General features: G+C 36.6%; 1 protein-coding gene across 1 annotated transcript; it reads right to left on the reverse strand.

Moving 5' to 3' along the window:
• Positions 1-23,879, reverse strand: LOC128011710 (calcium-binding and coiled-coil domain-containing protein 1). The gene is made up of 15 exons (XM_052594398.1): positions 23,626-23,879; positions 21,717-21,869; positions 21,527-21,629; positions 19,888-20,090; positions 13,613-13,825; positions 13,275-13,423; positions 12,747-12,816; positions 8,867-9,022; positions 8,065-8,319; positions 7,848-7,973; positions 7,231-7,326; positions 4,390-4,477; positions 3,804-4,057; positions 2,500-2,591; positions 1-1,867 (listed from the first exon to the last, which is right to left on the reverse strand). Exons 2-15 carry the CDS (start codon positions 21,846-21,848, stop codon positions 1,840-1,842), a joined length of 1,965 nt encoding a protein of 654 aa, XP_052450358.1. The 5' UTR covers positions 21,849-21,869; positions 23,626-23,879; the 3' UTR covers positions 1-1,839.
• Positions 23,880-25,244: the final 1,365 nt, after the last annotated feature.

The raw sequence follows: 25,244 nt of genomic DNA on the forward strand, positions 1-25,244 counted from the left end.
AAACATTACATTATTTTATTAATGAAACCCATCCCTCACCCTGAACAGAACCGCATAACCTACAAACAAATTAGATAAGTGAAAGAAGGAATAAATGCACAAAAAAGCAAATGATAAATCCAAATCTCTGATTGTATTGCCCTGAAATGACCTTTTTTTAGACATTCTCAAGAAAATGGACAAACATTACTCATCTTCAAATATTCCCTGCAATAACCAGGTTTCTGGCTGTTGTGTAGTGGGTAACAGGAATCTTTTTTTTGTTTTATCCAAACTGGGCGTTCAGGTGAAGTGTATATTTTAAAGAGGAGAATTGTTTTCAAACTCCGATATCCTGATGCTAAGATGCACTCTAGAATACAGCTTTAAAACTATCAAAGTAAAACCTGGTCAAGCATACAATACAAATACAGTAGACCGCAAAAGCCTGTTTCAGTGAGGTGTAATGGTTACATCACTTTTAAAGTCAATACAGGTTATGACATGTTGTATAAAAGGCAAACAACATATAGGAGCTATTTAAACATGACCCTACAGTAAACAGCAAGAACAAATCAACCGAACAAAATAAAAGTTCTGCATTTACAGTCAGCCCAACAGGAAAACGTTTCAGACATTTAAAAGGAAAAAAAGAACTTGTACATTTTAATGTATGATACCTTTTCATAATATTCCCCTTCATTATTTTACTTTTTTATATATGCATTAAAATATTCTCCCTGTGAATGTTATTAAAATGTAATCACGGTGTTCTGAAATTATGAATTTTTCCTCAGGTAATGAGCTTAAACGCGGCCAAATAATGTTCTCCACATGATCCACGTGACGCACCATTAAGCCATCACACATTAAATTGAATTAAAGATGAGATTCCTTGAATTTCGTGAGGCATAATTTAAATTCATGCCTTAAAATTAAAAGTCTTTCTCGCAGTACTGCAAAAACTTTGTAATGTATCGCCAGCCTCAAGAGGAACATTAAGTAGTTAAACTGTCTTAGTACATTTTGCATATAAATAATCATTTTTTTATCATTAACGTAAAACAGTGTTTCAATACAATGCATGAAACTACAATAAAGCACCAAATATAAATTTAGATGAATTAAATTTAAAGAATTCAATTAAAGTGTCTAATTAAACTTCATAATTCCCTCAGCCTCCATGCTAAAGAGGATTTCCTCTAAAGAAGATCTTGCACATATGAATGTTCCATGAGGATGAAAGTAAACATCCTGAAAGGAATCTAAAGTGCCACTCTTTGCTCTTCATTTAAACAGGACGATCAGTCGCTGGTGAATCCCATTACACATAATGAACCATTCAATGTGTAAACTTTCACACAATCGATCTTCAAAAGACCCACGAAATAAAGAGCATACGCAAACCTTACATTTTAAACCTGAAAGCATCTTGATGATATTATGCTTTCCATTATTGCTGATGCAGATGAATGATAATTGTTATATCAGTACAAGTCTTATGATAGAACACAAGAAAATCAAGATTGAAACACACACACAGAAACGCACTTTACCTCCTCCGCCCCAAATACAAGTTTTCTTTCAATCTTCTCATTACAGACACCTTCTGCTTGTCAGTTGATATGTGTAAAATAACACATCCGTGAAAGTTACCTTAACCGTGTGCGACATAAAGTGGTCTAAAAGCTTATGCATATTCTAAGTGCATATAAAGTGTAAAGCAAATTGCATATTTAAATACTCATGTCAATATAATATAAAGCGCAAATACTTCTAAATACAAAACTCATATAATGTGTTGCACTGGTGCAAAGCAGTCCACTCTGCGCTGGCCTTCGGTTCCTGCAGTTTTGCCTCTCACCACAAGGGGCTCTCTGCCAGATCTCTGCATGACGACACACACAACAAGACAAGCGTAAGTTTGGGAAGAAATGGTGCGTTTATAGACAGCAGAGGGTGAAAGAGATGGATAGAGAGAGGGAAACTGACAGAGGTGGTGGAGGAGTAGAGTTAGGAAGAGAAAGAAAGAGGGTGAAGGAGAGAAGTGAGGGAGAAAGGGTTTTAATGATGCTGAAAATTGGCCGGTGAGCGCTGTCTACCCTCTCAGTAAATCATTGCTACAGCTTCCTGACAACTTATCTGTCCTCTTGTCCTCCCCTCACAGAACTCTCCCTATCCTTTCTCTCGCTCTCTTCTCCCTCACTAATTTTATGAGGTGGTATTCAAAACTTCCATCTCCTCACCATATTCAGACTGTCACCATAAATAAAGGCCTGCATTAGCCTGTGCGAGTGTGCAAGACAGAAAAAGTGACAGACTGTGACAGGGAGATATAAAGCGAGCCGTTCGTGAGAGAGAAGGGCCAAATGTTTTTTGCGACAGTGACATATTTACTTGTGTGGTTTGTGTAAGAATATATGTGAAAATCTATCTGAGCCCGTGTCTGCAGGTTACAGATAACGACAGTGTGACTGATGGGGTTTATAGACAGTGAATGTGTGTTTGTGTGTGCTGTACCCGAGGGTAGTGTCTCTGTTGTCAGGCAGGAGAAGAGCAGTCTCCTCTCCAGAGCCGTGCCCTCTCGACAGAGCGGCCTCATACTCTTCCTCCTGTAAAGCAGACACGCAATCATATATGCATGAATAAAGGGCCTGTTCACTTCAAGTCTGAAGAACGAGCATAACCACATTTTTAAAGTACTTTGGTTTGAAATATCATCAGTGGCAAAAAACCTTGCAAACAATTTAGAGATCATGCCATCTTATTCAATGCATCTACGCGAATTTCAACAAACTGAGACTTTTTTTGTTTGTTTTTTGTTTTTTTCTCCATTCTGTCACCGATGGAGTTTTGGTTCCTTGTCTTTTTCGCTTTATCATTGACTTGATTGCAAATTAATGCACACACACTTTAAACTGAACTGAGCTTTGACACAATGTATTTTGTTTAAAGCGCTATATAAATAAAGGTGACTTGACTTGAAATAATATTCTGCAATCTGAATTTTTTTTTCTTTGAATAGGTTTAAAACGTATCAAAATGAACTAATGGCAAGAGTTTGTACACTTTTTAGAGAATCTTGGCTTGTGAAAAATTATTTAAATTTAGAATGCATTTATTTATGTTTCATATTTGGGGTCTCTGATACCCCAAACAGGAATTTTTAAGTAACATCTTTCATAAAGGATGTTGAAATTTTGTTAATAATCACTTAACAGAAGTAAAGTAATGATTTATTAACCTCAATTCTCAAACAGAACATAAACATTCAGATCCCCAAGAAAATAAAATTTTATTCAAATGTGATGTTAAGAGAGTTGATTATTGTTTAGATGATTGAAAAATTAATAAATAAATAAAATGATTTACACATTGTAGTGCCTTTCTCGTAATCAAAAACTTGATTCAGATTTACTCAAAAATCTGTAAATATTTATTTAATATAGATATATATAAAAATATATTTTTATAGATTCTTGTCATTTAATCACATTAGATTTGATGTGAAATGGTCTTGAAGGTGAGGGCACCTCATAGCATAAGATGTAACATACAATTAAACATCTGCTGTAGCTCAAAGAGTAGAGCATGACCCTAGCAACGGCAAGGTCATGGGTTAAATGCCCACTGAAAGCAAAACTTAATAAAATGGATACCTTCAATGCAATCGAAGTCTCTTTGGATTAATGTGTCTGCTAAATTCATAAATGTAAATAACCAACTTGTGTGCCAATATTCCCCTAAATATTTTCTATGCAGCCACTAATATCATTTATCACTTTTGGATGTGCTGTGATAACTTGATGACAACAAACCCTCACCGACTCAGAGCTGTGAGCGTGTGTGTGAGCACTGGGCTGATGTGGAGATGAGAGCGGTGCAGGTTGGCTGATGACCACGGCGTCCATGCCCAAGGGGTGTCTGGGTGAAGGTGGTGGGGTGGCCGGCAGCAGCAAGTCCGCCTGGGGCTGCTCACACAGACTGTAGTGGTTCAGAGGCCCAGAAGAGTGTGCGTCCTGCAAAGCCTCTGGGTTCTCGTCCTCAGAATCAGACAGCAGTGGACTTTCTGCATGACCTGAAACCACAAATGGCAGGTGAAACTAAATCTATAATATCAGTTATAACAAAGTAAGGTTATATTTCGATGTTGTGTAAGTATGGCAGAGTTGTGTGCATGTGGGAGGTGGGGTTGGTGTGCTGTGTTGTATGGTGCTGAAGTCTCGTCATTGTGCAGGGCCGTATAACGCAGTGTTGTGCAGTGGTGTGTGGCATTTTATGATGTGGCTGTCTGCCGCCTGGAGTTCTGTGGTATTGTTGTGTGAGGGCAATAAAGAAAAGAGACAGACCCACAATAGTGTCGTTGTGTAGTGATGTTTGTACAGAATTAAAGAAAGCACAGTGACTCACTGCTTTGCAGCAGCGCCGTCTCACTCCATTTAGAATCGCTCAGCACCTCCAGCCTTCTCTCCAGCTGACGGCTGTACTCCATCACTTCCTGCACACACACACAGACACAGTTAACAAAGCTCACATTGTAAGATTAAATAATGTTACACTGTAATGTTTAAAATACCATACTGTGCCTCATCCTCTTAAGTAACGGGTGTCTTAAAAGGTCAAATTTCAGTAAATAGGAAATTTAAGGATTTGTAGTGTTGTGATTGGCCAATGCAATGTGAACACAATAAAGCATGACCAATGTTGTGGGGTTACGGAATAATAAAATATTTTCAAGAAGACAACGATTTACATGCTATTTTTGTTTTAACTGTCATCGGGACAAATAAATGTGATTACCTCTAAAATCCCAGGTTTGTCCCAGACCATGCACTTCCGAGTGCACTCATCCTAACAAGTTTACACAAATTTGTATTTGCGAAGTTGTTTTAAGTTAGTTCATTGTTACATCCATTTGTAGTTTCCTTTTTTTTCTGTATTCTCAGTATAGCTATAGAGAAAATGATAGAAATTACTTGGAAACTGGACACCTTATAGTTAATTAACGTGTATTTTTTGTACTTACCCTAAATCTTTTAAAAAAATGTTTTATGTTTAAAATCATAGTTTAAAGTAGCTTAAATATTCTAGGTAATTTTCAGTCAGTGATATAAAAAAAAAAGTGAGTGAAGTGACATTCAGCCAAGTATGGTGACCCATACTCAGAATTTGTGCTTTGCATTTAACCCATCCAAAGTACACACACACAGCAGTGAACACACACAGCAGTGAACACACACACAGGAGCAGTGGGCAGCTATTTTATGCTGCGGTGCCCAGGGAGCAGTTGGTGGTTCAGTGCCTTGTTCAAGGGCACCTCAGTCGTGGTATTGCCAGCCCAAGACTCGAACCCACAACCCTAGGGTTAGGAGTCAAACTCTCTAACCACTAGGCCACAACTTCCACTAGGCCATGACTTATAGGGTCCCCATACATCATCTTATTTTTCCTGGATGTGTCCTGGCCAGGATTTTGAAATTGTCTAAAATGTCCAGGTTTTGGCTTTGTTTTCATAATGATACTCTCAACAGTCCTACCTTCATACACGCCACGATTGGTCAAAGCCTCCATAGTCAATACTAATATTGATCTGAAAACCGATGCAACCAGTTCTTGACTCGAGAACGAGTCAGTCTTTTGTTCATTATCTGGCTCAGCTCTGTGTTCATCTTCAATTCTCTCTTCACAGAAGTTCAGTCAGTGTACTGTTTGAGTAAATGAATTACTCTGCGATATTGGTTTGTTTGAACTCAGAGGGAGTGTCAGCCACATTTAAAAAGTTAACAGCTTAAGTCATTTGTGGATTAATGCGTATTGGAGACGCGAACCGTTTAAAACGATTCAGTTCGATTTGGTGAACTGGTTGAAAAAGATCCGGTTACATTGAATGATTCGTTCGCGGACCAGATATGACAAACTGCTTTGTTTTGAACTCTCTCACAACAGACACTGAAGAGAAGACAATGCTGAATAAAGTCGTAGTTTTTTCTATTTTTAGACCAAAATGTATTTTTGATGCTTCAAAAAATTCTAACTGATCCTCTGATGTCACATGGACTACTTTGATGATGTTTTTCTTACCTTTCTGGACGTGGACAATAAATGTATAATGGCCCTAGCCTTTTTGTGCATTTCATTATGCCTGCCTAGTGCCGCTTAGCTTAAGTGTCGGTTACGTTCATTAAAAAAACACACATGGCGTGTTCTCAAGTACATTTAAAGTTTTTTTAACAGATGTTTGAAATGGATTGAATCATTATTTAAAACAATCTTGGAGATTTTTGAATTGCCTAAATCATAAATGCAGCTGGGTTGAAGCCTGCAGTGATGTTTTTCTTTTGTTGTGGCAGCCGTCCCCTCTGCATATATATTTTTTCAAGAATGCTGCACTCCTGTTGCTGTTTGTTAATCTGAAACTTCATGCCAATAAATAAGAAATATTGCTGACTTGAGCGTTTCCAGCACTCCGTTATTTGACGTTGAAATAGGAAACGTCTTTTTTTTTTGACATGGAAAATCGATTTTACAATCAATTCAATGAATACTTTTGTCTTAAAAATCGAAAATTATTTTTTCTCAAAAGTGACAGCCCTAATTTAGAATCCCAGCCGAAAAATAGGACATATGGTCAGAACCGCTTATCAGCCATCAACCAGTTTTATTCAAACGTTAACCTTACATCATGAATATCTAAAAATGTAAACCTGAAAAAAAAAAAATACTTTCACTTGGTACTCAGACAAGGATACCATAAAGGTGCCACAGAGGTGCCTGCATACGCATGACCAAACTCTTATGTTTATGTTCTGCAAACTCCATTCACAGCCCTTACATAGGTAACATACTAACCAGATGTTCCTCCACCTAGAAAGGATCATTTAAAGTTTATACCTCACATAAGTTTTCTTTACTTAAGATTTCATGCAATGATTAACAAAAATCACAGTGTCAGATTTGTTTAAATCCCTCGGTCCACTCGCCTGCTCGGTTTCAAATGGAAGTGTATTTCCTATGTGGAAAATTGCTTTAAACCAGTGCAATTAGACCGTTTGTATCTAATGTTTAGGACTGGTACAACAGCATGTTTCTCCTATGCCTTCAGGCTCATATGAATGAGATGGTTGTTGACCAAGAAAGTGAGCACACTCTGTAAACTTGTTGGATGACCTGTGAGAACTTTTGAAATGGCTTTAATAAGAACAAGACAACATTGAGCACTTAAGAGTTTTGTGAGAACTGCAGAGGTCTTGCCTGTATTTCTGTCTGCAGCTGCTCCTTCTCTTTCTGAGCCACTCTGAGACTGGCCTTCAGCTCTTGCAGCTCACGACGAGTCTCGCTTAGCTGAACCTAAACACAGTACATGAAAAAATACATAAAAATGTAAATGGTTGAGGTCATTCTAGGTCGCTAAACAGATGTAAGCAAATATGTGATATTGACCATGATGAGTCTTACAAAGTGTGCAGTTAGCACTATTAAACAGACACGACTAAAAACATATTGACAAAGAAAACCACTGCTCTTAATTTCTGTTTTTATTACTGTTTACATAATAACTTGAAGAACTTGAAACTATGTATTCTTGAGATTAATCAACTGTACATGCCATTGCTTGAAAGTAATTTGTTAATTATTTTAAAATTGAAGTTATTAAATAAAGTTTGTTTATTAGCATATTAGCTTTTGGAAGGAAAAACTGCAATCAATAATCACTAACTGGTTTATATATATATATATATATATATATATATATATATATATATATATATATATATATATAGTTGTTGTTGATTTTATTATTATAAACAGTTTATTCTTCTTTTTATCTTTCTATATATTTCTATTTTTAAAAGAGTTTTGGTATTTACCCGATTGCAGTCTTTCTCTCGTCCCAGCTCCACCACTGCTGTCTCTCTCTCCATCCTCACCTCTTGCAACATCTCCTCCTTCTGCTGGATCTCATCATTTAGGCGTAACAGACGCACTTTGTCCAGCTGTCAATGCACACAATTACTTAAAAGAACAATATTCTCAAAGCTGCCTTCGTGTTTTAAATTGTTGTTTTTGGTTTTTTACTACACGTACCTCAGCATTCTGCTGCAGGGTCTCTTTCTCCTGTGCCCAGTTGGCCCTTCCCTCTCTCAGAGCCAGACTGGCATCTGCCAGCTGAAGTGTGAGCTGTGCGGCCTGCAGACGAGCCTGATGGAGCTCAGCATGTGCGGTGTCCCTCTGAGCAACCATGTCTCTCAGCTCCCCCCTCAGAGTCTCCACACAGCGTTCACTCATGTTCAGACGCTCTTGAACACTCCGGAGTTCACTCAAAGACACTTCATTGGCTGCCTGCTCAACAACACAAACATGTCATGCTCAGAAGATGGTGACAGTCTACAGTCAGTTAGGGGGGCTGGCATACATGACTTCTAGCATCTATCTGCATCAATTTCTTTATTTTCTGGACTATATAGACATTGTTCAGGTTTGTCACATATGCATTTACAACAACTTATACAGTTGATATTTAATTTTAAAACTTATTACACACTTATTATTAAACACTTTCAAAATAATGAATGAATCTTACCAAGCACAAGTTTTCTGAATGGTAGTGCACACTATAATAAAATATTTATATGTGGATTGCAAAAAATAATTCATCAAATACAGAATACATGGCTATGACTGAATGGCCATCAAAGTTGCAATTACAACATGTAACAGCAGGGATTGTCTGGACCATGCAAATCCCAGTCAAACCTTGACCCTCTTAAATAACATGCACTTCATGGATAAAAGGCGTCAGGTCTCTTTTCTGAGACACTACATCCTGTGTACACCCTGTAAGACATCCAAGGTAAAAGCTGGGGTGTGAAAACTGCTGGAGTGTTACCTCCTTCCTGTGAGCGCTGTTGAGTTTGTGTGTGAGGGTGTTGATGGTGTCTCGGAGCTGTAGGGCATGTGTGTCTCTCTGGGCCAGTGAGCTTCTCAGACTCTGGAACTCTGCTGACAGACTGTGCAGCTCGTTCTCTGTTTGTTCCATCTTTATCTAATATAATACACAAAGCAATGACACAGTTATGACTATGTTCTTGTATTTATGCTTCCATATAAGTGCATACACGTCAGTGATGCGCGGGTCAATGTATTAATAACCTGCACCCAACCGACATTTTAAACTAACCCGCCCGCAACTCGGACCGCAAAAAAAGGAAAAGAAAAAATTGTACCCGAACCGCTTCCTGACCCGCATTTTTAAAATGTAGTAAATGCTCATCATATCGTCATTGGGCCATAGATGTAGGAACTAGGCAAAAAAAAAAAGGAAAATCCTTAATATATTCTATTTTTGTCAAGAATTATATTTAAAAAAAAATTCATCAATAAGCTCATCATTTGTTCTAAAATAGTCTAGTCTGGCTATGTCTATTTTTATGTTTCTGTTCAGCAGACATGAGGTTTGGGTTTGCGAATTTCTCCATATATTACGCTCCGTTCGCTCATTCCGTGGGGTCTCGCTCAACCCAGAATGGCCTGCTGGTTCCAAAATATGCAAGGAGACATTTAATTGTTTAGTAATAAACTGGTGTTTTCTGTGTTGCTGCAAAGATTAAGTTGACGATGCAGACTAACCCCAGAGAGAAATGCACATTATGGATTACATAATCAGAGAGTAGCCTATTTATTTTGGTTTTAATATTTTCGTTTAAAAGTAGACATTTCAAGCTTTCTGTTATAGATAGCCTTATATTTCTCAAATCTGTGAGGCACACGCTGAGTTTCGGCGCCCTCTAGAGCTGAAACAACGAATCGATTTAATCGATTAAAATCGATTATTAAAATAGTTGTCAACTAATTTAGTAATCGATTCGTCGCTAAATAAATTTTATTTGCCATAAGCGGCTCATTTCGTGCATACTTCAAATCTGCGGTGACCAAAGTGTGGCAGTAATGAGCCACCGGAGGTTTTACTCAGCCAGTACAGCAGGTGAAGAAGCGAATAGCCAATAGCTGGCCTCGTTTTATGTCACGTGCTTCCCGAACAGCGTCTCTGCAGCATTCAGCGGGAAGTGGGAGTACTTTACTTTGAGCCTTTAAAATGAAGAGTAACCTGTAAACTCTGCACTACTGAACTGTTTAAGGGGCCGTTCACATAATCGTGTCTTTTGCGTGCTCAAGTTCGTTATTTCCTATGTAGGCGCGCAGTATGCACTCTCATAATGGAAGCGACGCGGTCGCGACACGCACGCGGTGCGATGCGCCCGTTTTTCCAGGCGCGTCCAAACCGCATCCATTTATCCTTTGCTGAAATTTCCGGGTCTTCATGGAGAGCGCACGTCATGGAGAGAGCACGTCATGGTTGCTTAGCAAAGGCAGACGCCTCAGGGGCGTTTCTGCCCGAGCGCTTTGGAAAGAAGGAGAAAGCGGCGCGACTAGCGTTTTCCACGCGTTTTTAGGTGCGATATGTGAACGGCCCCTAAGAATTTTATTTGTGCAGATTCTCCAGTACAAGGTTGTTTGCAAATGTTTAGTCGTAAAAGCTGATAACATTGCTTTTTAACAGTTAACATTTAAAGCTTTACAAACATGTTATGTGATCAGTTTGTCGTTTACCAGTTCATAATTCAGACTTGCAGCCTAATTATGACTGAATGAGAGAGGTAAATGTTTGAGTATATTTAAAATGCACTTCTTTACTAAGTATTCACTGCTCTTTTTCACACAGCAGGTTTTTTGTGTGTGTCCCATTTTTTTTTTTCTGGACAACCTTCTGATGGATTTTACTTTAAATTCTGAGTTCCATTCAGGTTTCATGCCATTGGCACTTTTTTTCGAAGGATTGTTTACAATTTCACAGCATAAGCTATAAAGCTTTTTCCCAGTAAATAATAAAATACAATGCACTGCAATTTTATTCTGTTTTATCCTTATACTTCGTGAAAAATGTTCTCAAAGATTCCTTAAGCTTTGTTTGGGATGTTAAACTACTTTAGGAGCTCTAAGGACTGCCATGGTGAAAACAATATTTGAAATCTCCTTGTGAATTTTGCTAGAGTATGGATCAGTGTTTTGATTGCAGAAGAGTTCGACAAAGGATTACTAACATAATAAAACAACTCCAGGTATATTTTTGATGAGGATATGACAATGCAAAATGGTTAAAATCTCTTAAAAATCTATGCTGAATGATAAAGACCCTTTATTAATAATTTACTTGGGGAAAAAATTGAAAAAACTAAAATATAAGTACATAAACCGATTAATCGACTAATCGTAAAAATAATCGACAGATTAATCGATTATCAAAATAATCGTTAGTTGCAGCCCTAGCGCCCTCCAGGTCACATGCAATGCAAGTGATCCTGCCGGCGCCTCATTACTTTGTTTGTTATATATTTGCTTCTTATTCATAAAATACGGGCAACTGATTGATAAAACATTGATCAAAATTAAGATACAATTTTTAGAAAACGAAAATCTTTATCTTAACAATCTGATTTTCTACAAAAAAAAAAAACATTTATTATTATCATCATTATTATTATTATTATTATTATAATATTTTTTCAGGTTTATTAGGGGGGATAAATTGAAAGAACAGCATTATTACATTTGTTACAGACACATTTATTTGTTACATTTATATTATTTACATCAAGCTTTTAAGTATTGTATATTGTTACTGAAACTTCATAATGTTTCACTTGATTATACATTTAGTCAGGAATTATATTTTGGAAAAAGTCTAACTAGTAAAATGTTTACAGGTTATGTGAAAACTAGTACTACAAGTATATACATAATTAAAAATAGACTTAGCCTACTCATGTTTATGATCTCTGCTGAATAAAGCACTTCATCCTTTTTTTCTGAGGAAATCCATTTCTCAAATCCTCAACCACATCACATCTTTTTGGGGTTCATTATGTCTTATTGCTCTCATCGCGAAGCAAACAGTAAAATAAAAAAACATGAACAGTCTCGCTGTTTTTTCTTCTGTTATTGGCGTATTCAAGCCGCGTGCTTCAGTTTGAATCTGAACAGCGCGTTCAGCGCAGGGGCGTGGTCACAGTAAATATAATGAAGGGAGACGTGAAAAACTAGACATCGCGTTGTTTTCATATGGATTACTTTATCACAGAATATCTGTTTTGGCAGCACTTGTTTAGTTTAAAAGCAGACATGTCAAGCTTTCTATAGATATCTCTCTCATGTATCTTGTTTGTACATTACGATCAGCGCAGACAGCACACCTTGTTTGTTATCTTTATTTTATAAGTGCACAAAGTTCGTTGTTATTATGTCTGTATTCAAAAAAAGTAGACCCTTTACAGATTCGATTGATGTATTACTCTTATCTGTACGATCAAAACTGAAAGTGTAATTTAAGTTCTTTTCGTATATGCGTTAATCGACTCCAGAGGGTTAAAAAGAGTTTTCTATAAAACAAAACTTAATGAAGTCGTTAAAATCATGTTTTAGCAAAAACAGGTCTTCACCTTTCCTCGTGCCGCTTTCATCTCTACGTGCAGACTGAGCACCAGTTATTCAGCCAATAAAGGCCTATGTATTTCAAAATTGTGTCTAGTACTATATTAATTACAAAGGTTTAATTGGCATCTATATTTCAAACGACCCGACCGCGACCCGAATATCATTAAAAATATTTCTGGATGACTCGTAATCGCGGGCAACCGCGGGTGACCGCAGGCACCCGCTCATTTTGGATCAACCCACGCATCACTGATACACGTAGGTGTTAGCTGACAAACCTTCAGGTTCTTTTGTTCATCCTCATCTTCCTTCTTTTGAGCTGCTGCTTTTTTGGCCCGTTCCCTCATCCTACACAGATACAATGCCAGAGAATCAATGCAACCATGTGGCTCATAGAGACAATAAGACACTGTTTACTCTGCTAAACTGAGCTCTATAAGGGGTCCAATTACTCCAGCAACATTTGGATGCACTGTAGTCAAGAATTCGTATGGCCATATTATATGAAAGCTTATCATGTCCTTATGTGCCCCAGGGAACATAGTAGGACATGTATTGCAGCAAAACAAAGTTTCAGAATAGGTAGAGCTTAAAAAAAAAAATGCTCAATTCAACACAGAAGTCATCAACATGCAGTGATAATTATGTAGTAAATGTGTGTAGCCTTTAGACCTCTTGTTGATGTAGTCATGAAATTAAGAGAAAAGCTTGAGGAAACTGGATGACAAGTGACAAATTTGATACATCGACCAAAACGCGTTTAATACTATGTGCAAACAGGGCCTAACAGACAGAAAGCTTCTCACCTTTCTAGGTCAGTCTCTCTCTCCAGCCCTCTCTGGGTCAGTACTTTGATGTCCTCCTCTAGCTCTCTGATTCGCTGCTCATTCGCTTCTTTTTGAGCCAGCAGGGCTCTCTTCTCCTCTGTCAGGGCCTCACCTAAATCCTCTACTTCCTAAAAGAGAGCGATGTGATGGTGAGATGTTTACACTAAAGCGTATTACTAAAAATCGTTTAGCATTTAGCTTTCTGTCAGTGTGTGTGAACATATACACCACAGTAAACACAGTAAAGGCAAAATATACACACAACTGTGACCCAGGGTTGACCACACAGGCTGATGGAATGAGTGTGTTTACACTACCTTCTGCTTCTCCTTCATATCCTCTACTTTCTCTCTATATTCTCTCACTTCCTCCTTCAGGTCGCTGATCTTCCTTTCCAGCTCCTTGCGGCTCTGCTCCCAGGAGCTTCTGTCTCTTTCTCTCCTGCCTTTCTCCCTCTCCACGTTCTGGTCTGCGGCTTCCAGAGCCTGGAGCAGATCAGCACGCTCCTTCAAACACTCCTGGAGACGACTCTGTTAAGGAAAATGACAGAGAAAGATTAAGACATTAACAAAAAGTACATATGATGTAGAGACCCAGTTTTAAATTAGGTCGGTCAATTGATTAAAAGGTTTAATAAATTACCATATATGGTGATGAATCAAATTAATAACATAATTAATAACTGTTTTCATATACAGGGCCTAACGGATTATAAAGCGCATAGAATAGAAGATACTGCAATCAAACGTTTGACTGGGTTTGCATTATGCATTCACTAGATGGAGCTGTGCTAAAGGGAATGTCAACATTTTGACCGAGCGCCTTGATCCATATATAAGGCGCTCCGTTTTTTGAGAAAATTAAAGGCTTTTATGTGCGCCTTTTATAAGTGCGGAAAATACGGTATAATGAATTAGATGTCAATGATTAATCTATGATCAATTAATTGTTGAGATGTAATCAATTAAAGCTATCAATGGCCGATTAAGCAATTTAATTTTGGGGTTTATGTGGCTTATGCGAATATGTGCAAGCAGCGATGAGTAATGATGACGGGGCTGGATCTTTTGCGAAAATAATGCACAAATGCACTAATTACAAATTACACTTTTAATGAGATCTAAACTTTAAAAGTACATTAAAAAAGAAACAATGCAAAGTCCTTCAACATGAAAAGCAATAGAAAGAAGGTTTTCCAGGGGGTTATTGGCCTACCGTTAATAAAATGAAACCAAAATACACAAATAATATATTAGACTGTTTCTGATTAAATAAAGTAGCAATTGATGCCATAAAATCATGAGTACATTTTGAAAACCATGTAGGAAATTGGTTATTATGTGCAAACAGTGAGAAACTCTATATTTGTGAAGTGTGCGCATGTAAAAAAATAAAAAAAATAAAAAAAACCCGGTTATTAGTACACTTTATTGGTAAAGTATTTCCTTGTGTGTTTTGGCTAACGTGAATTACAGTAAACGCTTTTACTGTGCAGCGCGTGCATTTTTGATGTTTGCCTCCCAGCAAAGAAATACAAAAAATACAAATAATAAAATCAAGATCCAGATCACGTGAACTGCATACTGTAATATCAGCGTCAGCATAAGATTAATTTTACTCTCCTACATTTCTGTTTAATTACATATGTACCTTTTATTCAAATTAAATATGGATTTACTCCAAATAAAAGTAAAATAGTTAAACTAAAGTAACCACACATTAACCATGCTTTTGCTTTACTGTACTAGCCATATAGCTTCACTATGGTATTTGTAGTAAAACTTTGGCTATAAATCCGAATGACTATATGTAATGCACACAATGAGCATGTGATCTCTGCAACACCCAGAAGTACAAAACAGACCCTCCCACCTCTGTAATAAACACAGTGATGTTAGTCCCATCCGAAATGGTACATAAAATCACAGACATCAGGTGATAAGAATCGAAACTCAAACGTAGTTTAGAAAACTAGTCCAGTCCGAATAGGACTTAAAAACCCCTTTCATTCTGGTAAAGAAACTGCTATTTTGAGTGGCATTTGCACATCCTGTCATGTTGGAGACAGTAGATGCATTTTTCACTATTAAAGTTAATGATTAATTGATTGATTTTTAATTTAAACAACGATCGATCATGGGATTGATCGAAAATGACATCCCTAATATCAATATTTAGTCTTAAAACATTTTTGAGGCTGATCAAGTAATTCATTAAATACATGATCTTATATTGTAATTAATAATAAAGTTTGGTGTGATTTTATATAATATAATTATCTTAAATGTCTTTTTTTCTCATAAATGGTTAAAAAAGACATTACCTCTGTAGTCAATCAAATAAAAACAGTAATGGATATAAGACAGCAACACTGCTATATCAGTAAAAAAAAAAACAGCATTATTGACTTGGTTGGAAAGCTCAACACAGACTATGTGGCGTCTAAAACTGTTCATGTGATTTTTAAACCACACAACAAACCCACACATTGTGGCAATGTTAAATGGAGACTGTCTGTCTGAGGTCTATAGCCTTCTGTGGATAAAAGTGTCTATACACTGGGACACTCTCTACTCTCTACTGCATTTTTACCCTTTCTTGCCCAAACAACAGTGTAACTTTTATTAGAGCCCTGCATTTCAGGCTAGGTACATAAATACACATAAATATAAAAATGTAATAATGGATAGTCATTGTTTGTATTAGAATTAGGCTACCTATTTGCAATTCAGCCTATTACTACTTATAATGAATGAAATTGGCTAATTAACTGAACAATTGTGCCAATACACACACACATATATTAACTGACTCGTCACACAGAGCTTTGGTGGATGCCTGCTTGTCCCGTAGATGATCTGCTCGTGTGCTTTAACTTTGCACATGAGCAGATCGGTTTCTTTGCTTGAGAAGCCTTCAGCTTTTCCACCAACAAATTCAGCCATGTAAATAGCGATCCGCCATGGCGCGAGCGCATCTCACTCTTAAAGGGAATGGGAGATGACACTCTGATTGGTTTATTGAACGTTACGACGGCCATTACTCATTAAGAGAATAGGGACAACCCATTCCAAAAATGCACCCTGGCACACGGACCGTTTTTCCGTTGTTAAAATAGCAAACTGGATTTGGACACGCCCTGAGTGCACCTGCGCCGTGCACTTTACACTTTGCATTTAGATCATTAAAATAGGGCCCAATATGTTTGTCAGAAGTACTGAGGATCGGAAAATCATTCCCCATCATTCTCAGTCATCTCTCATTACACAGTGTCTACACCGGACGCTAAATATGTCATGTGGTGCCGAGCCGCATCAGTAAAAGTCTGTCTAATTTTGTGTCAGCACGTCATTAACTGAACATGGCAGCAGTTTACAGTCAGGGATTTGTTGTCATGCCATGCTGGATCCAGTGTAGACAGCATCACTGATTATACTGAGTTCTATATATAATGAAATCTCTATTATACATCAGTGGTTCTGTATTATTTTGTCACACCGCATCACTCGCATCCAGTGTTGAGACAGTGTTAGGAATTGTTTGTTGTTTTCCCTTATAAGGATTCATGCTTCGGGCACACCTCCCTCAATCCCCCCGCCGATGTCATCATCCATTGCGATGTTTCACTGTTGACATCGTCCAATGCCAAATTTGAAGACATCGCCCAACCCTAAAACTTTTCAAACTTGCTATATATATATATATATATATATATATATATATATATATATATATATATATATATATATATATACATACATACATACATACATACATACATGTGCTGGTCATATAATTAGAATATCATCAAAAGGTTTATTTCACTAAATCCATTCAAAAAGTGAACATTTTATATTATATAAGATGAATAAATATTTTATTAATGAAATCAACTTCTTGATGATATTGTGATCATATGAACAGCACCTGTGTATGTATGTGTGTGTGTGTGTGTGTGTGTGTATATATATATATATATATATATATATATATATATATATATATTAGGGCTGCACGATATTGGGAAAAAATTACATTGCGATATTTTATTTTTCTGCGATATTAAATCTAATTTTTTCTTACAAACAAAAATGGGGTGAGCACACTTACATTCTCATTTTAAACGATTTAAACATCGACACCGTGTCAATTGATTAATATGCGCGAGGGAATGAGAGCACGACAGCGCTTGTGTTGTTTGAAGACATTGAGTGTGCGGCCTGGGCTCTCTCTCTCTCTCTCTCGCTCTCTCTTGCGTGCGATCTTTCTCTCAGGCCGGTGACAGGTGCAATATTTGAAAATCAATAATTATTAATAAATTTTTTTAATTACATTTATATCTGGATATATGTCAACCTATAGACTTTCAAACATCTAAGTGTCATGAATTAATATGAATCTGTGTACAAAATGACATATAAACATATTTTCCTATTATATTTTGCCTGGAAACGCTTCCAGCACGCTTGCGTGTCACGTGAAAAATAGGCGTTGGTTCTATTTCTAGCATGCACGTGTTTTCCTGAGACGCGCGTCTCACGCAGGCAGTCTGCAAGCTCTAATCTGTTAACATGGGAGCCGAATTAAAATATAGTTTATATAGTATATATATAGTATATATATAGTATATATATAGTTTAGTAAATTAAAATTGTAGAACATTTTATTAGGGATGCACCGGCTGACCTGCCATAAATCGGAACCGGACGGTTTTTTCGGAAGTGCGCCCCCGTGCACAGACTATATTGCAATCATTCGCTATCATGTCATTTGTGTGGAAGTGTTTCGAAATCTGTGCGCAAGACACAGGCAGCCGATCAGAACTGGAAGTGCAGAGCTACATCTCTGAGGCACAGATAGCAGGAATTAGGGCTGCACGATATTGGGAAAAAAATTACATTGCAATATTTTATTTATCTGCGATATATATTGCGATATGAAATCTAATCACATTTTTTCTTACAAACAAAAATGGGGTGAGCACACTTACATTCTCATTTTAAATTATTTAAACATTGACCATCGTGTCAATTGATTAATATGCGCGAATATGCGCAAGGGAGAGAGAGCAAGACAGCGCTTATGTTGTTTGAAGACGGTGAGCGTGCAGCTGGGGCTCACTCACTCGCTCTCGCGCTCTCTCTCTCTTTCTCTCTCGCTCTATCTCTCGCGCACACTCTCTCTCGCACTCTCTTTCTCGCTCGCTCTCTCTCTCGCGCGCGCTCTCTCTCTCTGCCCTGTTAAACTGACAGGACTTAACATTTTGTAATTGCTGTGCAATTAATCCGCAAATCACATTCGTCAAGGGCCAGGGAGCAGCTGGCCCGTACAGTTATTGATTAACGGATCAACTACGACAGCTTACATCGCACATCCTGCAATGTGACTATCGTGGATTCGTACATCGCGATATCGATGCTCAAACAACACATCGTGCAGCCCTAGCTTGAAGCGAACAGCCGTTAGTGTACTGGCACACAAATAAGATCCCCTTTCTTGTGCGAAGACAAGAAAGAGACAATTAAGGGATGTTCAGCTCAACTTCTCGTGTGTTGGATGAGAAACGAAACGGACTAAACTGTGATAAAACTGAATTTTTTTTATTTTCTATAAACTAAAGCTTGCTGTTTGAAAAGCCAGAAGTAAACATCAGTTCTGTATAGGGTGATTATTTTCATTTTACCTTAAAAATACATCGACTTTGATTAAAAAAATCACCTGCACAATGAAAAAAAAGTGTTTCATTCATCCAATTAAAAGATTTTAGGATAATGATTCACATATGTTTTTTTACTTGAGACAATAGTTATTTATTTTTCATTGGCTCAAGTACAAAAATATAGATGTGAATCATTACCCTTTTTTTTTCGTTTTTAATTGGACGAATGAAACACTTTGCATCTTTGTTTTATTTGCAATAACATTATTTGATTTTAACATTTTGGAATAATTTATTTATATAGCATAGCCTACTTTTTTATTCTCACTGGTAAAGCTTTTTTTTTTTTTTAAACCAAATTTAAAAACTAAAAGAGATACTGAAAGCTGATTAAGAAACATCTTATTGAATGTGTGTGTTGATTGTGTTATTTGGACTATACAACTATGCAGTTGTTGCCTTTAATTTCACATGGTTACAGTTAATCTTTTCAAGGCCAGTTCTATGTAGTTTCAACCCTATTCAAAAACAAAAGCTAAAGGCTGGAAAGCAAAAGCTAGATACTGCCGTTAATTTCAGATGGTTACGGTTATTATGGCCTATTAAATACCAAATAAACATCTTGTTTATGCATATTTTCCTTCCTTCTTGTTTGTTGCTTAAAAAAAAAAACAGAAATCGGTATCAGAATCGGCCAGTTTGCTTGTAAACAATCGGTATCAGAATCGGCCATGAAAAATCATGATCGTGCATCCCTACATTTTATTTGTGATATGATTTGTCCAGCACTATTATTTCCAAGCTGTTTTTGGCTGAAGGTAATGCTGCCACCCTATGCAACTAGATCCAGAATTGTGTTATTGTGTCTCAATTTTGTGAAATTATGGACCGAGTTAGATTCTACACTTAACATATTCTTTAAGAGCCTCTGACCTGCAGTAGCTGGGCTCTTGGGATGACCAGCAACATGTCCTCGCCCACTTCCTCCCCCTGACCCTCCTCCTCCAGAGTCACCATCTCCTCAAGGGGCTTTGGTGCTGAGAAGATAAAGGCAGTGCTGCGAGAACAGACCTCTCCCCTTCCATCCACATATACAAACTGGTACTGCTGGGCACTAGGCCCTGGTAGGTAAGAAGCTGAAAAGGGGAGAGAAGAGGCAAGCTATGAAAATCCAACAAAACTATAAACAAAACAAATGTCATGTGTTGGCTGTGGTTTTGAATATGGGCAAAGCATATTTGAATACTTCCTGTCTGGTTATTCATAGTGAGTGAAGTTTAGAGATTTTATGACCACATGAAGCCTGGGGCACTGCTGATGACCTCATGTGGTTTCTCCGTGAGGTCATAAATGCACTCTGTCTAAATCACCATACTCACCACAAATTACAATGCTGCCATTCTGTACTGTGCAGATCTCAGCCTAGATGACACTTTCACAGACACGCTCGCAAAAATTAGCGCTACCATTGAAAAGGTTTGGTATCAGTGAGATTTTTTATTTTTCATTTGAAAGACATTAATAAATGAATGCATTAAATTGATGAAAAGTCGCCATAAAGACATTTATAATGTTATGATTTTAATTTCAAACAGATGGCTGTTTTTTTTTTTTTTACATTCTATTTATCAAATAATAATTACAATTTTTTATCATTACATAAAACATTGTTTGTACTAAAATATTAATGAGCACAATTGATGATGATCAGAAATGTTTCTTGAGCAGCAAGTCAGTGTATTAGAATGAGTTTCAAGCATCATGTGACACTGAAGACTGGAATAATGATGCTGAAAATACAACTTTGTCATTGCAGGAATAAATTACATTTTAAAAATGTATTCAAACAAAAATTACTTTAAGTTGGATTAATATATCACAGTATTACTGCATTTTTCATCGAGTAAATGCAGGTTTGGTGACTATGAGAGACTTCTATTAAAAACAAACAAAAAGTAACTGACCCTAAACTTTTGAACGGTAATGAATGTTACTTTAAAAGAAGGATATAGAATCCACACTGTAAACTAATTACTAACCATGTGGTTTTTTTTAAATCAGCTAGTCACAGAGTTGTCTCAAAGATGTTGCCTCTGGCTTTAGGGAAGCCTTGAATATTGAAAAAATGTTATATGTTCACACACAACAATTTAATGGCTGTTGTTGGTTGACAGAACTGCACGCTATAGCATAACAAGATAAAACCTTTTCAGATAAGTTGTATCTCTAAAATCATTCTTTTTAAAGCATTGTCAACTCTACACAAAAATTTGTAGAAGAGCAAGACAATCTAGGGGAATTTGGGAGCATCCTGCCCATCCCTATAACTAACTACAGGCAAATTCCTGTGGCATTTTATCTACTTCACAAGCCATTCGAGGAGGAACATTTGCTAATGTATTAAATGCATCTCAGTGTTTTACACCAGCAGTTGGGTGAATCAATGCAAAAAAAAAACTAATTGGCTCCTTAAATTTCCCTAAAACAATTTATTCTTTATTCATACTGTATTGAGACTACTATCAGGTGACTTTCAAGAGGACTTAAACACTCAAATCAATGCTTTAGAGACCTTGAAAATTAACACAGCAGTTGACAGAGGTCCCCTCTTTGTAGCTGGATGGAGCTACTGCCCAAACAAACGTATGGTAGTCCTTGACTGATGACCAGCCAACCTGAGGGTAAAAGAAAACAGAACAACTTCAATTAAGTAAAATAGCTACATCAATGCTAAAGAACCTGGAGATGGCTCTATCTCTTACCTTAAATAGTCCAATCCAGTCATTACTGGCCCATGTGTGCTGTGGGTTGATGGTGTAGTGGCAGTCCACTCTGCTCTGAGGAAAATAGCAACTTCCAACATTGCGAAACTCCACCTCCCATGTCTTCTCCATGGCAACAGAATAGTGATGCACCTGGGTAAATATGAAAATGATAAATGGTATGCCATCTAAAACTACTAAAGAAAAAAAATCTCATTCTTTAATTATTATATGTGTAGTTTTAGGGTGTTTTGATTTCTTATTTGAGAAATTGTGAAATATTGGTATTTCAAAAAGAATTGTAATTGCCATCGAACTGGACCAAAGTTGAAATAATGGTTTAAAATGAAAAGAAAAACAAAATTAAATTGAACACAAAATAATTCTGATGTTAAGAAAAAAATTAAGTCATGCCATTTATACCACTGTAGAAGTAGGCTATATAACTGAGGTCAAAGGCAATAAAATATTTTTTTAAATAAATAAATAGATTAGTTTAGATTTGAATTAGATTAGAATGCTTTATTATCATTGTACACAAGATACAACGAAATTGCAGAGCTTCTGCGCAAGGTGCGTGGCACACAATAGATACAACTTGAATATGCGATATCCAAATGTTTTGTTTTTTTTTTTTACATCTATGGATCTGTAAAGAACAATTCATTACTTCATCCATGGAACCTCTACATTCCTCAAAAGTTCCTTTGCAGTGGAAAAATATTTTTTTGATTAAAATATTATATATATTTTATTATATAATAAAATATTATATAAATATATATGACACAGAAAAAAAAATAGTTCTTTAAAGACTGGTAACGGTCAACCTTTTGGAACCTTTATTTCTAAGATTGTAGGTATGTCGTTGTCTATCTTTATATGTATGTCCCATTTATCTATATCCACATTCACAAATATAGAATAAACAGTAATTGTAAACAGGCTTTAATTAGTCCACACAAAGTTTTATGGACATTATTATCAAGACTTATTGAGCACAAGTAGGGGAGAGGTGAATGTGTTGCGCAAGTGAAGTGGAACTGTTTATGTCAAACTAGATGCCAAGTTCCTTCAGATGACTGATGTTGAGACTTTCTTAGTCGGACACACATCAGCTCTTAGAGAGCATTTGTGACAGGCTGTCGTGTGCCAAAAATGCTGTGACTGACTTTGTGAAATGTATGGATTACAAGCAATGACAGGAGGGTTCATCATTAGCACCACATAATAAACTATACACTCCATATTTAGACTCCATGAACAGGCCAAGGATATTTCCTGACCTCATCTGTCTGATGTCAAAAACTTGCAGCTTCGATGCTTTTATTTGACAAGATTAAGGATAATTTGTTTTCTCATGATATGACTTCTCTAAAATAAAATAGTTGGTGAATCTAAAACTGAAAAACAACAGATGCACACAAATATAATGTACTTAAATATTACTTGACATAACACCAGATTGTTGTGGCATCCTACAAAATAATGCTTACAATAGTTCACAATATTAATATTCAATATCAAATTGCTATAATAGTTTACTCATTTGTCTGTTTTATTGACTTAGGAAAGACTTTTGCATTGCCAATAATTGTGTATGGCGATTGTAAGCGAGGCCCAAAGTTAGAAACAATCTCAAGTTACTCGGTACAGCGTGGCAACAAACAATGCATAAGCAGATCTGACACTTTGTATACAGCAATAAAAAAATGACAAGACAATATTATAACATTGTAATAGTCAACACGCATTCCTTGGGACTGCCTCAAATGAGATGGGATGTAGTAAACATGGCATGCTTTTATCTTTACAGTAGCTGCGTGGTACTGAACATGCTGCATTTTTTTCTCTCCCCCCTTTTTTTTCTTTGTGGAAAAAACCGCAACCGTCGTATAACAAAACTCACCCGATTTAGCTTAGATAATCAGAACAATGTCTTCTTGGGAAACGATGTTCGGTGATAAAGGAGAACACATGTATGAGACTGATGTCAAGTGCAATTTTACACTGACACATTCGCCGAGATGAGCTGTGCTACGGACCTCTCACAACAATAACAAAAACAGAAGCATGAGTGCTCTGGAGGTCTCGGTGCATTATGGGAAATGAAGTTCCATTACTGGTTGTGAATCATGGCTCAGATACTGAAAAAAACTAAAATCCCCATCTGTAATGACGGTGCTTTGAATGTCGACGTGGAAAAAGTCAGACGTCGTTGTAACGGTAAAGCTATTGGAGCTTTGATTGGTTGTCATTTCTCATCGGATTCATCGGCTTGGTTTCTATTGGCTAAATAAATGTGTCAATCAACTACTGACCAGTGTTATAGATGTATGTCAGGAAAGCATGGAGAAAAGCAACGCAGTTGCGAAATGAACTAGTGCCGCGAGGTCTGACTCATTTCCGCGAATCGGTTCTTTCGAACATTGTAAAACAACAATGCAATGATGTATTGTATTGAATGTGTGTTTATACAAATGTCATGCATGGAGTAAACATTTGCAGAATTTTCTATTTGTATTTCTATGTTTTACTGATTGATTGATTGATTTCTAATTAGCCCCTTAAACCTGAAGTAGCCTTGAAATGGGTCAACTCAAATTCTCAGCTCACTAGTGTGTTTGTCAAGAACCTGACATGTCTCCAGATTCGCTCGATCCGATTCATTTCGTGTATATTCGTTCGGTATGTTGTAAACAGTTTCACAAATATATATATATATATATATATATATATATATATATATGTATATATATATATATATATATATAAAGATCCTGTTCAAAAGAAGAATTCGAAAGTTTCAGGTTTGCAAGATATATTGTATATAATATAGTAATATTCGCATACATAATATAAAGCGCCTGAGTCAAACGTATATGATTTACATATATGGACTGATGTCTGCAATAACCTAATGTCTTTAAAAGACTTGTTTTCAGTGTTCTGCTCTGAGTCTCAGTAGGCAGGCCCACGTTCAGCTTGAGTGAACAGCACTCTTCATTTCTTGCTTACTCACCAAAACTTGAAACTAGAATGCTTGCCTGTGAAGCTGAAAAGCAGATGCTAAAAGCCTATCGTGTTTCACTCATTCCTACAAATATTTCTCTCACACTTAGATTCACTTAAAATAGGCTGTTCTAACTGTCAGCTCAATCCGTGTAAACACAATGTGGAATAAAAGCATTTAGAATACATTTAATAAACAGTTCATGGAAAGATATATTTGAGCTGATGAGACATTTCTTTTTCCAAAACATTGGTTGTCTGATGTTCTCGTTATGAACACCAGATGGCAGTATACTTTTAGGAAACGCACTGTTAAAAGGGAAGAGTTGTGGTGAGCAGATGGTCATCTATAAATCCATTATTATTTCATAAAATATAATCTTCATTTTTATTAGAATGACAATATGATTAGTCTTAATCCAACAAATTAATATATTTCTTTATTTACACTATAACAATTTAAAGTAAATGCCCATCATTTTTTAAATAGCATTGTCACACATCACTATCTTTCAG

The sequence above is a fragment of the Carassius gibelio genome, chromosome B23, assembly GCF_023724105.1.
Source record: "Carassius gibelio isolate Cgi1373 ecotype wild population from Czech Republic chromosome B23, carGib1.2-hapl.c, whole genome shotgun sequence".
Classification (NCBI taxonomy): Eukaryota; Metazoa; Chordata; class Actinopteri; order Cypriniformes; family Cyprinidae; genus Carassius; species Carassius gibelio.